The sequence below is a fragment of the Triturus cristatus genome, chromosome 4_2, assembly GCF_964204655.1.
Source record: "Triturus cristatus chromosome 4_2, aTriCri1.1, whole genome shotgun sequence".
In the NCBI taxonomy this organism is placed as follows: domain Eukaryota; kingdom Metazoa; phylum Chordata; class Amphibia; order Caudata; family Salamandridae; genus Triturus; species Triturus cristatus.
The window spans coordinates 169,775,395-169,790,292 of record NC_140586.1 but is presented as its reverse complement, the minus strand read 5'-3'; the positions used below and the strand labels follow the sequence as shown (position 1 = coordinate 169,790,292).

The 14,898-nt window shown below is 47.1% G+C and overlaps 1 protein-coding gene across 11 annotated transcripts in view; it reads left to right on the top strand.

The window, feature by feature from the left end:
- The window catches only part of STAT6 (signal transducer and activator of transcription 6), a 760,203-nt gene that overhangs the window by 492,648 nt on the left and 252,657 nt on the right, over positions 1 to 14,898 (top strand). For all 11 annotated transcript variants that reach the window (XM_085600982.1, XM_085600983.1, XM_085600976.1 and 8 more), the window contains one exon: positions 2,734 to 2,872. In XM_085600982.1, the coding sequence (XP_085457108.1) occupies positions 2,734 to 2,872 (139 nt within the window). The remainder of the gene's footprint in view (positions 1 to 2,733; positions 2,873 to 14,898) is intronic.

The window sequence follows — 14,898 nt, the reverse complement described above, 5'->3', positions numbered from 1 at the left end:
GTACAGTAGCCACAATTTTTAGACAGTGCATAAATCTGTCTTTATTGCTTTTAACCTGGGTGTGAACCAGTGATTAGGGTTTCTCCAGTTGAACAATTTGTCTGTGCCATTTGCCTGCTGCAGAAACTCTTTTTGAAGAAAAATATTTTTAAAGAGCAAAAATAAATACAGAATAGATTTTTTTTTTTTTTTTAAAGAAAGAACCAGCCTCTCAAACAATAACATTATTTCCTTCGCTAAACTAAAAAAGTTTTACTGTAAACAGCAGTGGGAGTAAAAGAGAAAACATAATGATGGACAGTGGCTTCATCAAAAGAGTCTCATAAGACAAAAAGACCAAGCCAATTTCTGGCAGTTTATCAACAACTTAGAGACCTCCACATGTTGCACCAGCGTGAATGTGGTAAGCTTACGTTTGCCGACCAAACACATAAAAAATATTTGCTGTTCTCACAAAGATCTTACAGCTATCACAGAAAATGCGATTATAACAGTTAGCCCCATCATGTATACATTTACTAAATACCAACAGCAGATTATATAATGACTATCAACCGAGTAACCCTGTAGATCCAACCGGTTCCTGAGACCTAATGGGATCTCAGCCTTGCCATATAGCTACAATATAGACAGCAGGATGGAAAGATTTCCCCTTTTATTTTATAGATCATTCGAGTTTGGATCTGTTCCAGACATATTGAAAGGCTCCATGTTAAGTCCAATATTCAAGAAACAGACAAAATCCAGCCGCTTTTTACCTTATTCCAATTTGAAACTTAGAAGACAAATTTTATGCCAAAATCCTTTCGGAGGAGTTAAACAATGGGCTAGCAATAAACACCTAATTCCATTTTTTCAGACCCGATTCATGCCCAACTGTTGCACAATGGACAATATCTTATCATTACCTCATTATACCGAGACCTGCGTTGAAATTAAGACACAGCAGGCAATCATGTTACCGAGCCTATGGAAACAGTCACTGGGCTTAAACAGAGCTGCGTTCTAGCTCCACTTTTAATTGGCCTCTATACTGCAAATATAGCATCAGCCATGGCTCAAGCATGACCTTTTCTGCCTGAGATCGGTCCCCAAAAGAACAAGTAAAAAACCCAACGTACACTAGCCACCTCCAGGAGGCTTCCAAAACAAAATGATGGTTAAGCCCCAATCAGCCCGAAATTCACTAGGTTGCCAAGAGGTCAGACAGTAGGTCTAATATAGCCTAAGAACCCCACTGTAGCGGGCTACACTGGCCATTAAAAGCCTGCTCTAGCGTTAAGGACCCGAGCCAAAGGCTAGGGCCTTTAACAAGGGAGCGGGCCTTTGATGACGGGTATTGCCCAGCTACGGCAGTCTATAAGGCTATTAGAACATTCTGCCACTAGAGGGCAGAATGTTCTAACAAATAAAGCAAAGGCTTCAGGGATCCCGAGGGGATTTAAATCCCCTCGCGCTCTCGGAGGCCTTTGTTCACAGCTACAGCTGTGTATGACAAACTTTGGAATGTTGGAACTCCGGGCTTTTACTAGCCATTAGAAGCCCAGAGCACTCCATTCTCTTTAGCTACCAACATTCCACTGTTCTATTCATAATTAAACCAGGAGTGTAGTTCTTCCCTTATTTTCATGAATAAGTCTCCATGCTTTTGGAGTTGGAACACGTGGTGGAACTAGCGGAGTAAGTTGTGTTACTGGTGAATTAAATGTTCACCAGTGCTCATGTGTCTGTAATTGGCTGGGAGATCAGGATGAGTAATAGACTTCTTCAAAAGAGAAGTTATCAAATAATACTAGCTGCTTTAATACAAGTTTGAACAAGACTACCATAGGTTAGATGTCACATATGTGAAGCGGCTTGGCATAGAGTGTAGACTTTAGCCGTGCAAATTTCTTAAAAGCAGGGTAGCAGGTTTTAGTGAACTGATTGCCTCGAACACAGTCTGACCTGCTTATGGATGTCATGGAGACATCTCAGAGACCTTTATTTCGAACTTCCTTGGATCATGGTGGTGGGATGGCTGCAGCTACTGATAGACCATAAAGCCGTAACGTGTTCTTTCAATCTAGCAGTACATGTATGAAATTCAGGTTTATCAGTGAAATGTTTCTGGTCAATCGAGGGCAAGCAAGCAACTACAGTAGTGAATTAAGCAAACTATGCATTAGTCAGAAAATTGGATTTCACTCAACATTGTTCCATGCTCTTGCCAGTAGTGAATTAGGGAATGGTTTCGTAAGAGCACTGGTTGTTCATTGCTTTTCTTGATCTGGCCTTCAACCTAGTGAGAGAAGCTGGATTGGGAGAGTGAGGGATATGCTCTTTCCCATTAAATCCATAATAGTACAGCAGTGCCCGGCACATTTTCTCAGTGATAACAGAGGCACCCACCACCACACTTTGCTGTAGTGTTTACTGCCAAGAACACCTCTTCCCAAACCTCCTGCTACTTAATTCTGTGAGATGAGGGACGTACTTCAAGGGTGAGACTCCAGTCAAGCAATCCCAGGAGTAACTGCAGTTAAAGTGATTTTGGAAAAAGTGAGATTCTATTGAAGTGCATGTGTGCATTGACCAATGATGTAGCTGAGACCATTGATGTGGGGAGGGAGTGAGCCTGTTGAAATGTACAAGGTCCGCGATATTTGGACTGAGTAAACTTGACTAGGAGTGGAGTTGTCACCGGATTGCTAGTACGCAGCTGTTTATCTCCACTACTTTCTTGTGTGCTAGGATGTTCCTGGATGTCTCGGATGCCTTCTGCCTATCAATGGCCATGACCATTCTCGCCAGCATGGTGGACGAGCTGCGGAGAGCCTCTCAGCATTGCAGCAACAAAGAGGAACTCCTGCAACAAGTAAACTGCCTGGAGGTGGGTGCATTGTTTGCTCTGCCAAAGTTCTGTTGAGTACCTGCCATGAAATGTGTGTCAGATCTTCTGGGTTCTCAGATTAGATTGAGTAAACTACAGCTCCAGGCGGAACACAAATCTTATTTGATCAGAATGCGTCTAGAGTAGAAGTTAAACTGGTTTGACCTGCAGAGTACGTCCTCTGAAAACAACACAGCTTGAGAATTTTCTTAATGCAGCCTTAGCTCCTCATTCCTCGGCTACAGGCACTGCTATGGTTTTTCCTGTCCAACTGTCAGGGCGTTCGTAGGGCAAAGCAACAGGGGCGCCACCCAAGTGACACCAGCACTTAGTGCCAGATTGTACTCACAAGATAAGCAAGAAGGACTGCAAAATTCATCTTTATCAAGGAAAGCAAGAATCTGATCCCACACTGACCCCGTGCCTAAGCCCTGTAGGACATTGTCATTGACTGAGTTATGAGAACAAAGCAGGCTGTAAGCAGATCTTCAGAGTTCACACATCAGAAGCACTGTGATTCCAGCACAGTGAAGCCCACAAGAGCATTGACAACCTCAACACAAGTTTCTGTCATTGGTACCAACGTTTACTTCACTATCTCGTGAAGTTACCCAGATTCCATTCCTGGCTTAATCCACCATTTCCCACCACGTTCCATCAGAGGATGTGGCTTAGCAGCTAGAGCGTCCAACTTTGAAACTGGGATACCAGGTTCGAGTCTGGCGTGTGGCTCAAACATCTTGTGATTCTTTTTTTTTTTTTTTTTTTGAAAAACCTTTATTGCACCGAAAAATTCAATACAAACATGGGCCTACAACCACCAGGGCCGGCCGCTAATATATACAAGTTCAACAATATCAAGAAAGCAATGGGCCCCCTGGGGCTCAGCCGAATTGACAAAGTATTGAGTGCACATCAGAAGTTATCCGGATACATAAATTTTGAAATACAAACAAGAAAGAAAAAGAAAAAGAAAATAACACATAAAGACAAGGCGGAAACCATTGAAAAAGAGGCGTCTAACCACGGATGGGGGACTACACAGTACCAACTCCACCCTCGGGTGGTCAATGAGGATGATCAAGGGGGAGGTGGGGGAGACGGGAGAGGCACAACCGTCTATAGGCGAAATGCAATAGTCCGGGAACCCCAGAATCAGGGGGACAAGGCAGCAACAGATGAGTCCACGAGGGGGGGTGTGCAGATGTTCCCACGGTACGCGTTCCACTGTCCCCAAATTCTACCCCACACCCCGGCTTACCCCGGGCCACATACACAGTCTTCTCCCTGCACATGCACCAGTCCATGTTCTCCTTCCATACTGACACGGTGGGAGGCCGCCGGGAGCCCCAGAGCTGTGCGATGTCCCTCTTAGCAACCATGTTCCCAAGGGCCGCCCACCGAGTCTGAGCCGCATTATAATCGTTTGGCTCCCACACGTTCAACACACAGCGGCGAACCTCAGGCAACAGGGCGACCCCAGTGACACATTCCATGACAGCATGCACCCGGCGCCAATACTCCGCAACCTTACGGCACTCCCAGAGAACATGGAGAAAAGTGGCGCTGAGCCCACAGCCGCGCCTACAGAGTCCGTCCTCAGAGAAACCCATCAGAACTAAACGAGGGCCCGTCACGTAGACACGGTGGAGAATTTTAAGCTGGACAAGACGGAGACGCGCGGGTATGGCCACCTCCCTAGGGGAGGACAGCGCCGACTGCCAGTCCTCGTCGTCCAGTTCCACCCCATCCCCGATCCACGCCTCCCGCAGACGCACGAGGAGATCCGCCCGAATGTTTATTAGTTTTTTATAGATAAGGGAAATAGTACTGTCAGGCAAGTGACCGTCGAGTATGCGGTCCTCGAGTGGCGAAGACACAGGGACTGCAGTCCCCGCCCCGATGGCCGAGAGCAATGCGTGGCGAACCTGAACGTACCGAAAGAACTCCCTCTCACTCAATTCGTACTCACTCTGCAGCGCCGAGAAGGATTTAACCGCACCCTTCACCCAGAGGTCAACTACTCTGCTGATGCCAATCGTGTCCCAACGCTCGAACCCCTTCGTCGTCCAGAGGCTTCCCAATCTTTCAGACGCAAACAAGGGGGTCGCGCCCGTCAAGCGATCATGCCAGCCCATGGCCACATTCGCAGCCTTCCACAAGCATATTGCAATCTTGGTGGGACCGGTTAAGGTCCTCCCAGCCGATCGAGAGTAAAGCGCTCTGTTAAAGTTGCCGCCGGGCAACAAAAATCTATCCATTTCGAAAGCCGGATTCGGACCAGGTGAGTACGTTGCATGGTTAATAGCCGATAGTTGGGAAGCCCAATAGTACCTCCTGATGTCCGGGAGCGCGATGCCCCCGTCGTACCAGGGGAGAGTCAGCTTTGCAAGAGCAATACGTGCACGACCGCCCCAAACGAGTCTCCTTTGTAAGCTCTCCACTTCCCGGAAGTAAGCCGCCAGAATAATATCAAAGGAGTTCTGAAGTGCGTAAAGAAATCGGGGAAGAGACATCATTTTAAAAAGTGCTGCACGACCGAGGGGAGACAAGGGAAGCTTACGCCAACGGGCCACGTCTAACCTCAATCTCCGAAGTGGAGAAAGGAGGTTATGCTCGTAGCGGACAGCAGGATCCAATGAGACATACACCCCCAGGTACGTAAAGCCGGAGCTGGACGCCGTAATGGGAAAACGAGAAGGCAAGAGAGGAAAGCCACCGGATATAGCATAGACACAAGATTTGGACCAGTTAATGATCAGACCAGAGTTCTTGCCGAAGGAAGTGAGGATGTCAAAGAGCACATTGAGTGACTTACGTGGTGAGGTGAGGTACAAGAGAATGTCGTCCGTGTACAACGAAACACGATCCTCGAAGCCGGGGGCCCACTGGATCCCTCTTATCGACGGTTCCCAACGGAGCCAAGCAGCGAGCGGTTCCAAAGCTAACGCGAAGAGCAGAGGAGACAACGGACACCCCTGCCTAGTGCCCCTCCCAAGAACGAAGGGCCGGGAAACCCTCCCGTTAACGACCACCTGTGCCAGTGGGGCAGCGTATAAGAGCTTAACCCAATTAATAAATCCCGTTCCGAAGCCAAACTTTGCCAGGGCGGCCCAAAGATACGGCCATTCTATCGTATCGAAGGCCATCGTGGCGTCCAAGGAAACCAAGATGGCCGGCTCTGAAAGAAATTCCGCCCTTGCAAGTACGCCATGTAGGCGCCGCAGGTTAAGGGCCGTATTCCGGTGCGGGATAAAACCGGATTGGTCCGGATGTACCAGATCGCAAATAACAGTAAGTAGGCGGTTCGCAAGAACCTTGGCAAGGATTTTCGGCTCTGTATTCAGCAGAGAAATAGGCCTATACGAGGCGCAACGGTCCCGAGGCTTACCGTCCTTGGGAATCACGACTATATTGGCCAGGCGTTGATCATCAGGGAGAGAGCCGAGTTCAAGCGACTCCGAGAACATACGACGGAGAAATGGCGCAAGTTTATCCGGTTGCAGTTTATAGAGTTCAATCGGGAGTCCGTTGGGACCCACAGCTTTGCCTGAGCGAAGGGAACGAATCGCGGCTGCAATCCCATCGACCGAAAGTGGGGCATCCATCTGCTCACGCTCCTCGACCGACAAGCAGGGCAACGCAATATCTTTCAACAAGTGACGAGAGTCAGCCTCATCCCTAGTAGACACCGGGGAGTACACAGTACAGAAGTAGTCCGCAAAACACTCCACAATCTCACCAGGGTCAGTCACACTCACTCCCTCCGACGTCTGAAGCACGGGGACCACTCGATTCACTCTCTCCTTCTTATCAAGCCAAGCAATCAATTTACCCGCCTTATCCCCAGCATCATACAGTCTACCCTGCTGTTCCCTATACAGTGTCCGAGCAGCATCCGTAACAAGGGACTTATATTCGAACTGCTTCAAGTTGAGGGCATGAAGCCCGTCCCGAGTGACACCCGTCTCCAAGGCAGCCTCCAACCCCGATATCTCAGCCTCCAACGCAACCACCGCCCCGTTCTTAGCTTTCTTGGCCTCCACGATCAGGGATAGGGCGTGTCCTCGGAGGACCGTTTTGAAGGCCTCCCACAGGGAAACTGAGGACAAGACGGACCCCTCATTCTCCAGAAAATACTGATCAAGCGACTTAATGAGACCCTTGCGAATCTTGGGGTCACGCAAGTACCAGGGGTTAATGGGGGCGATCCGCCCGGCGGATTGCGTCCCGGTATCGAAGAGGAGCCACAATGGGGAATGATCGGAAATGCCCCGGGCCAGGTGCTTAACCTCCCGGACCCGGGTGGTCTGGGCCGCGGGCATTAGAAAATAATCTAGTCTGGAGAGACTCCCGTGGGCCCCGGAGTGGAATGTGTACTGACCCTGCGTCGGATGTAGCAACCTCCAGCAGTCCACCAGACCGAAAGTGTCCAAGAACCCGCCAAGCCACGCCTGGACGGCAGAGAGGGCCCTGGGAGGGTAACGATCCAACTCGCCAGAAATCACGGAATTAAAATCCCCACCCACAATCAGGAGACTATCAGGAAGTTCAAGTAACATACGACCCACATCAGAGAAAGTGGAGGTCTGGAGGCCCGGGGGAACATAGACCGAAACCAATGAAAGAGTTTGCCCCTCCCACCGCCCAGTCAAAGACGCGTAGCGCCCTCTATCATCAAGAGTAATTTTGTCAATCTCAAGTGGAAGGGAAGAGCGCAGCAAAATGCCCACCCCTCTGGAGCCAGTGGTGAAGCCAGAGTGTGCGACCAGTCGGTAGCCCCCCCTGTTCATAGCATGACATACATTTCCCACCAAGTGCGTCTCTTGAAGAAATACCACATCAGGGGCCAATCGACGCAAATATTGCAACACCACCCCACGTTTGATACGGTCCCCCAATCCGTTGACGTTCCAAGACATCAGTTTCAACCCGTCCCCCCCCATCCCAACGCAAGAAGCTGGAGTCCCCGGGCACGCAGCCAGACACCTGAAACTGAAGGAAAATAATAACACCGCCTTGAAAAGAAAAAACACACAGCCCATCTACCCCCCCCACCCTCCCACCCCCACACCATTACCACCCCCCCACCCTGCACCCCTGCGGACTATACAGCCCCCCCAACTTGCAGTGTGCCTGTCGCCCTAACAATCCCATGCTACAAAAAGACCCTAGAGGAGGAAAGGGACCCGTCCCCGCCCGCACCCAGACGAAACATTAATAGACAAAATATACAGTTGAAGTAGAACCTGGCTGAGCACAGAAGGAAATGTCAAAGTGGAGAGCCAAGAATTATTCCTGCAGAGGCCCACCGCCCTCGGCACCACCAGTACGCCCAGTTCGGTCTCCCGGTTCCGGCAGGGAATCCAACCAGTCACTCACTGTGTCGGGGCGTTCAAAAAAGAGAGTCCAATCTTCATATTCCACACGAAGCCTGGCAGGGAAAAGCATAGAGTATTTGATGTCCAGATCTCGAAGACGACGCTTCACCCCCTGAAAACTCATTCTCTGTTTCTGGACGAGTTGGGTGAAGTCCGGGAAGAGGTTGACAGAGGAATTCTCATATTTAACTGGGCCGTGCACCCTCGAAGCCTGCAAGATTGCATCCCGGTCTCTGTAGTGAAAAAGTTTTGCAATGATAGGCCTCGGGGGAGCGCCTGGTCGAGGCCTACCGCCCGGGACACGATGGGCACGCTCCACGGCGAAGAACTTGCTCAGGCCTGAAGGAGCAAGATGATTGAGGATGAGGTCTTCGACCATAAGGTCCACCGGACGATTGTTGGAAGTCTCCGGTACACCTATGACACGGATATTATTGCGTCGTGCCCGACCTTCAAAATCCTCCAGCCGCCGGGACATCGCGTCGTTTGCAGAATTTAGATCGCCAAGAGTTGCCTGGAGGTCTGATACGTCCGTGACAAGAGTGGATGTCCTCAAGTCCAGCGATTGAACCCTCTCGTTAGTCTTAGAGAGATCCGCCCGGATTAACGTGACATCAATGGCAACCGTGTCAATTTTACGGGCCAGAGCCTCGTACTGCTGGGCGATGGTCTCCCTTATGCCGTTGATGGCGCCCATGACGTCCTGCAGCGACAATTCCGTGGGGACGGACGGGCCCCCGCCGGAGTCCTCCATGACGGCGCCCGCCGGCCCGGGGGTCCCTTTACCCTGGGTATAGCGATCCATGATGTTACTCTGGACTGGTCCTCCACGCAGGGATGTCTTGGCCATCCGTTTCTCGGGATCCCCCTTGCCCCCCATGTTGGGCGATGCTCGCCGGTGGGGTCCGCCCGGACCGATAGCAAAGGGGCACCAGCAGTTCAGACACAGACTGTCCAAGCGCCCACTCGGGAGAGTTGAGAGAAAGGCACAGATCCGTCCAGTACCAAGGCCGGAGGACGCCCCAGCCGCGCAAAGTAGTTCCTCGCTCAGGACATGCAGAAGTGCAAAAGCGAAACTGAAAGTGGGTGCGCGGTCATTGGCAAGGCTCCGATGCCGTTGTTGTTCAACTACTCCCCGGCCCCACGGGTCACCAAAGCACCGGGCCCAGCTTCCAGGTGGGCCTCCAAAATGCAAGACGCTGTATTTCAGGTCTCCCCCGTCCGATTTTGGTTCTGAGAAGAGTTATGGATTCAGCCGAGGTTCATCTTCCAGAATCCGTCCACAAATCCAGGATAATGTCAGGATAAGTTGCGAGGAGCGGCAAGGGTCCGTGGAGCCCTGTGCTCACGCGACCATCTTGGATGCGCGCGAAGCTCCTCCTCCCATCTTGTGATTCTTGGCAAATGAATGTATGACGGTACTACGCATACTAATACCACACGTGCCATTACAACGTGGGTATTACTACGCTAGGACCCCTACAACGAGGGGCTTCAGCTGAAACTGCTTGTGTTTTTTTAAGCAGCACGGCCGCCCCGTAACACGGGCGCCTGCTTTCAATCACTTTAACCCGGCATTATCTTGTTTCTGTTTCAACACCCCCCCAGCCCCCCAAGTAAAATGGATTTAGAAATGATTAACTAATTAAGTCATGTGAATTCCAGGTAGCACATAATCCTGTGCTGATGGGCTAAAGCTGACAACAGCACATCTGTGTTACGTCATCTGCACTGAAGCCACCTGACGGGTTGTTTTCAAAAGCCTGTTTTATTAACAACAACACCACCAATACCACCACCACTGATACCACCACCACTGTCAATACCACCACCACCGCCAATACCACCACCACCAATACCAACACCACCACCAATAGCACCACCAATACCATCACCACCACCATCAATACCTCCACCACCGCCAATATCAATACAACCACCACCAATATCACCCCCACCAATACCACCTCCAATACCACCCCCAACACCATCACCACCAATACCACCACCTCCACCAATACCACCACCACCACCACCAAAACCACCACCACCAATACCACTACCACCACCACCAATACCACCACCACCAACATCACCATCAATACCACCACCTCCACCACCACCAATACCACCACCAATACCACCCCTACTAATACCACCAATACCAATACCGCCACCACCAATACCACCACCTCCCCAATACCACCACCACCAATACCTGCACCACCAATACCAATATCACCATCAATACCACCACCACCACCAATACCAATACCACCACCTCAGTGCCTCTCGCTCACTAGTAATAGTAGGGGCGGGAGATGCAGCCTAGACCATCCCTCCCTCCATGCCTGCCATAAAGCACAGCCAGCCCTGCACCAGGAGGTGAAGACAGGGCCCTACTACAGCTGGAGTGTTTGTTATTTAGCCAAAGATAGCAATGACATTACGCAATGCCACATTGCACACTCAAATCACGGAGAGGGCAGGAAATAGCCCCCCTCCCGCTCTTCCTCCTGAGCCGCGACAGTGTAATCATAGAGCGAAAGGTGTTGGAGCGCTTTGTTAGTGTTTATAGGCTTGGATCATATGTAACTCTCACTTCACACTTTGTGTCTATGTAACTTACAACACATACACATCTTCTTCACTGCACTATTTATCACTGTTTTGAGGACGTCGAAGGCCAGTCTTTCCCTCTGATATTTACAATCTAACAAGCGGTGGAGAAGGCCCTTTATTGCAATGCAATAGATCTCGCATTTGTGAGAGTTTAAGCTATTAGTATTGTAAATGACAATGCCTTTTATTTATGTTTTAAAACCCAAAACATAAATAAAAGGCGTTGTCATTTACAATGCCAATAGCTCAAACTCGCGTGAATGCGAGACCTATTGCATTGCAAATGCTTGTTTTAAAAACTTGAATAGCTCTTTGCCTTGCGACCAGCCATTTAAGGCTTTCACACGTAAATTGTGGGTGTGCCTTTTTGTTGTTTCCATGATGATGACCCCATTCTTTGACTGGATTGCCAGGTAATCAACCTGACGGGAACACTTTCTAGTAAAATCTCTGAGCAGCACGTGTTGCTGTAGATCACATGCGCTGCACTCTTCCACCATCTAGAGTTTGGACTTGGAATATAGCAACTTGTTTAAATTTTAAATATCCTACAAATAGCAGTGCAGCTGCTTGCTTACAGGAAATCAAAGGCTCTGCTGAGTCCCCCTAAGGTGGTTTATAAAGAGGAGTTTGCACTCAAATGCGGAGTGAATTGAAAGATATTGATTCATCCACAGTAACAGTAATGGATTTTGACAGTGGAGAACGAAGCCACTCTCCATTTGAACGAAGGGAGGCTTCTGATCCTGGAGAGTGCAATATTCCATAAATCCCACCAATATCCGTTATGAGCAGGATTGGTACATGTCACAGGTAAGCACTTCCATCCCAACATATGACTCCTCATATCTCTGAAAAACTGACCCAAACAGTGTATCGACCTTAAAAAGAGTATTGTGTCCTGAACATGAATCGGCTTGAAAAGGTTCATCAACTCCTGGAATGGCTTGAGCTCAAAAGCAGGATTGATTCTAGGATGTGGATCAACCTCAGAGAGATGATCACATTTGTGCTGCAGATCGGCATTGAGAAGACGATTGGCTTTTCCTTATAGATCACACTCATAACAACTTTGGACTGTACAATCATTTTGACCAAGGAAGGCTCAGTACATTCACAGTCTCCTAATCATCTCCTAAAGTATGGTTAACTTAGAACTGTGAGGCACATGAGCCACGATTCAGAAGCACTTGAAGATATAAAGGGAATGGATGTGAGGCATAGAAGAGATCAGATAAACCTCAATGCCAGGCATATTGTAGCACCATTTTACCACCACATTGTTGCTGCTTTTCTACAAAATTATGGATTTCAGGCATTTGACACAAACTTTTCCAGATAATTAGCAAATTTCCCCCAAAAAACACGTTTTGAAATTCAAGCACATGAAGGTAATGAAAATATTTTTGCCAGAGAATATGCAGCACAATTTAGGAAGGAGAGAGACAGCGAAAGACAGAAGGAGAGGGAAACAGAGAGAGAGCAACCGAGAGAAAGAGGGAGAGAGTTTGGGAGGTCTTAGTATAAAAAAAATAAAAAAGAGAAATTATTTATTAGAAAATTGGATATGGTAAAAATCACAACGTAAATGCAAATAGCGTGACGGGGATGACGAAATAGTAAAAAAAAGTGCTTACCCGCAGAATGACAATTATACTCAAACAGCAAATTTCCCTTACGAAAGAAGATCAGTTGGAGTGGGCAACTATTCTGTAGGAATCTATAAAGCAGAAATCATTGGAAACATATGTATAGGAGAAGAAAAGTGTACTCCACAATTTCTTTCATGCATATGGTGGACCACAAATGCAGATTTGTTCACAATAGAGAATGCAAAAGTTACACTTTCAGGTATTTACAAGCTCACTAGAGAATACTTTGTGTATGTATTGGTTAGACCATTTGCTTTCGCTTTCCCTTGCTACCTCTTATGCTATATGTCATAAGCAATATGCATCAGGTTCTGATAGTGGTTCTCATTGTGTCAAAAGCAGCTTGTCAGTGATGGTTCTCTGTTCTCTTGGAGAGGTCATACACCCATTCACCATTTGATGCAGGTTGACTTTGCAAGTCATCAAGAAGGACAATCCATACACCTGAATCCACAATTGCTTAATCTAAGATTTTGGTCCCCAAGATCTCTCAATTTCGATGCTCGCAGCTTCCTAAAGATTGTATGGACTTCCTGATAAAAGTGCGACACTCGATGATTGGAGTTAATTATGCAGCAGAATTGAAGTGTTTTGTACATTACTGTTTGCAATATATGCCAATTCATTTCAGGTATCAAGCCTAGGTATAATTAAATATATATATTATGTATACCCATACAAAAATCAGACTTGGCTTCCACTTTGATAGGGTTTTAGGAGCTGATATGGAAGGTGGTGTTCTTACAAGCAATACCGGAGTCAGTTTGATATAATTACCATCATTGTAAGAGTCCTACTTGTATTTTCATGCACACTTTCTTCCTAAGTGGTCTCTCCACTCCTTGTCAGTCAGTAGTAATAACTGATAATAATCCTTGTAAACATCCACAAAAAAGGTGCCTCCATGGCTATGCCACTAGGAGATGTGGGGTTGGCTTGGGAGGGGAGGTTTAATGCTATTTCTTTAATATCAGACTAGATTTATTTATCAGCTAGCTTGTATTATTCATACCGAAAACTTCAACAACATTATTAAAACCTAACAATGCACAAAAGTGGTGGAAAGAGCTTTAAATTGGCGATGTTAGCAGCATTTATGGACTGCACTTTTTGCACTAAATTGATCAGAAAAATAGCTTTTTTAACTTTTGTTGAAGCCATTCCTAAAGAAGACATTGCTAGGTATATAGTTGGATATATTGAGATTTGTTAGACTAGAGTAGCACAGACCTTTAAGTCATGCTGAATGCTCATTCTTTTTTATGTTTGAAAAGCTTTATTGGCGTTTAATAAAGTACAAACAAACCAGCAGTATATATAGGAAACAGCAAGAGATACAATAAGTGTATAAGCTGGATATCATTAAAGAAGCATAAAAGCATTTTCGGGAGTTTACAGATGAGGGAAGGAAAAGAAAAGAAGGGGGAGGGGAAAGAATGGAAGAGGGGAGGGTGAAAGTAGAAAAGTAAAGAAGAGTACACTATATTACATGTCATAAATTGTCACTAAACAATTTGCGAAATGAGTAAAAATGTATAACAATGCAAGAGGATAAAAATAATAAATATAAATATAAAAAACATAAATATAAGTATAAGGAGACAGAGATAATAATCATTCAAGGAGGTTTAAAGTTGTCAGATGACAAGTGTGAGATTTTCTGTAGGACAATTCGGTCCAAATATGGGGTAAGAGGTAACCAGAATAGATCCTTATTATATGCTGGTAAACATGAGGAGGCGAAAGCAACATCTAGTCTATGATATTGGCAGAGAGTGTTCCACCAATGCTGTATGGAGAGGCTTGTGAGGGATTTCCAGTTGAAAGAAATGTGTTGAAAAGCCAGGTCAAGCATGAGGTTAAAAAGACCATGAGACTGTGGGGAAAGTACTAAAGACTCATAAAGACTACCAGCAAAGAGGAGTGGAATAGAGTAAGGAATGGAAATAGAGAACAAACGGGAAATGTATGACCAGACTTTCTCCCAGAAGACAGACACTGAAGGACAAAGGAAGAGAAGATGAAGAAGATCAGCATCTGAAGAACCACAAGTCCAACATTTAGAGTCAGTAGAAGAAGAGAAACGAGATAAAGAAAGATAGAGTCTGTGGTAAAGGAAAAACATGGACTGGGTTAGAGAGGCAGAACGGGAAATCTTTAAAGATTTGGTCCAAAGTTTGTCCCAGAAGACTATAGACCATTCGCATCCTAGGTCCGACTCCCAGGAGAGTTCCAGTTTAGATTTTTATACGATTTGGATTAGGGGCTGAAAATAATTTGTAGATAAGACATACTTTGGGTGAAGTACAAAGTATCGCAAGGAGAGAGTTGTGAGTATCTGATGAGGGAGAGGAGGGAAGAGAATAGTAAG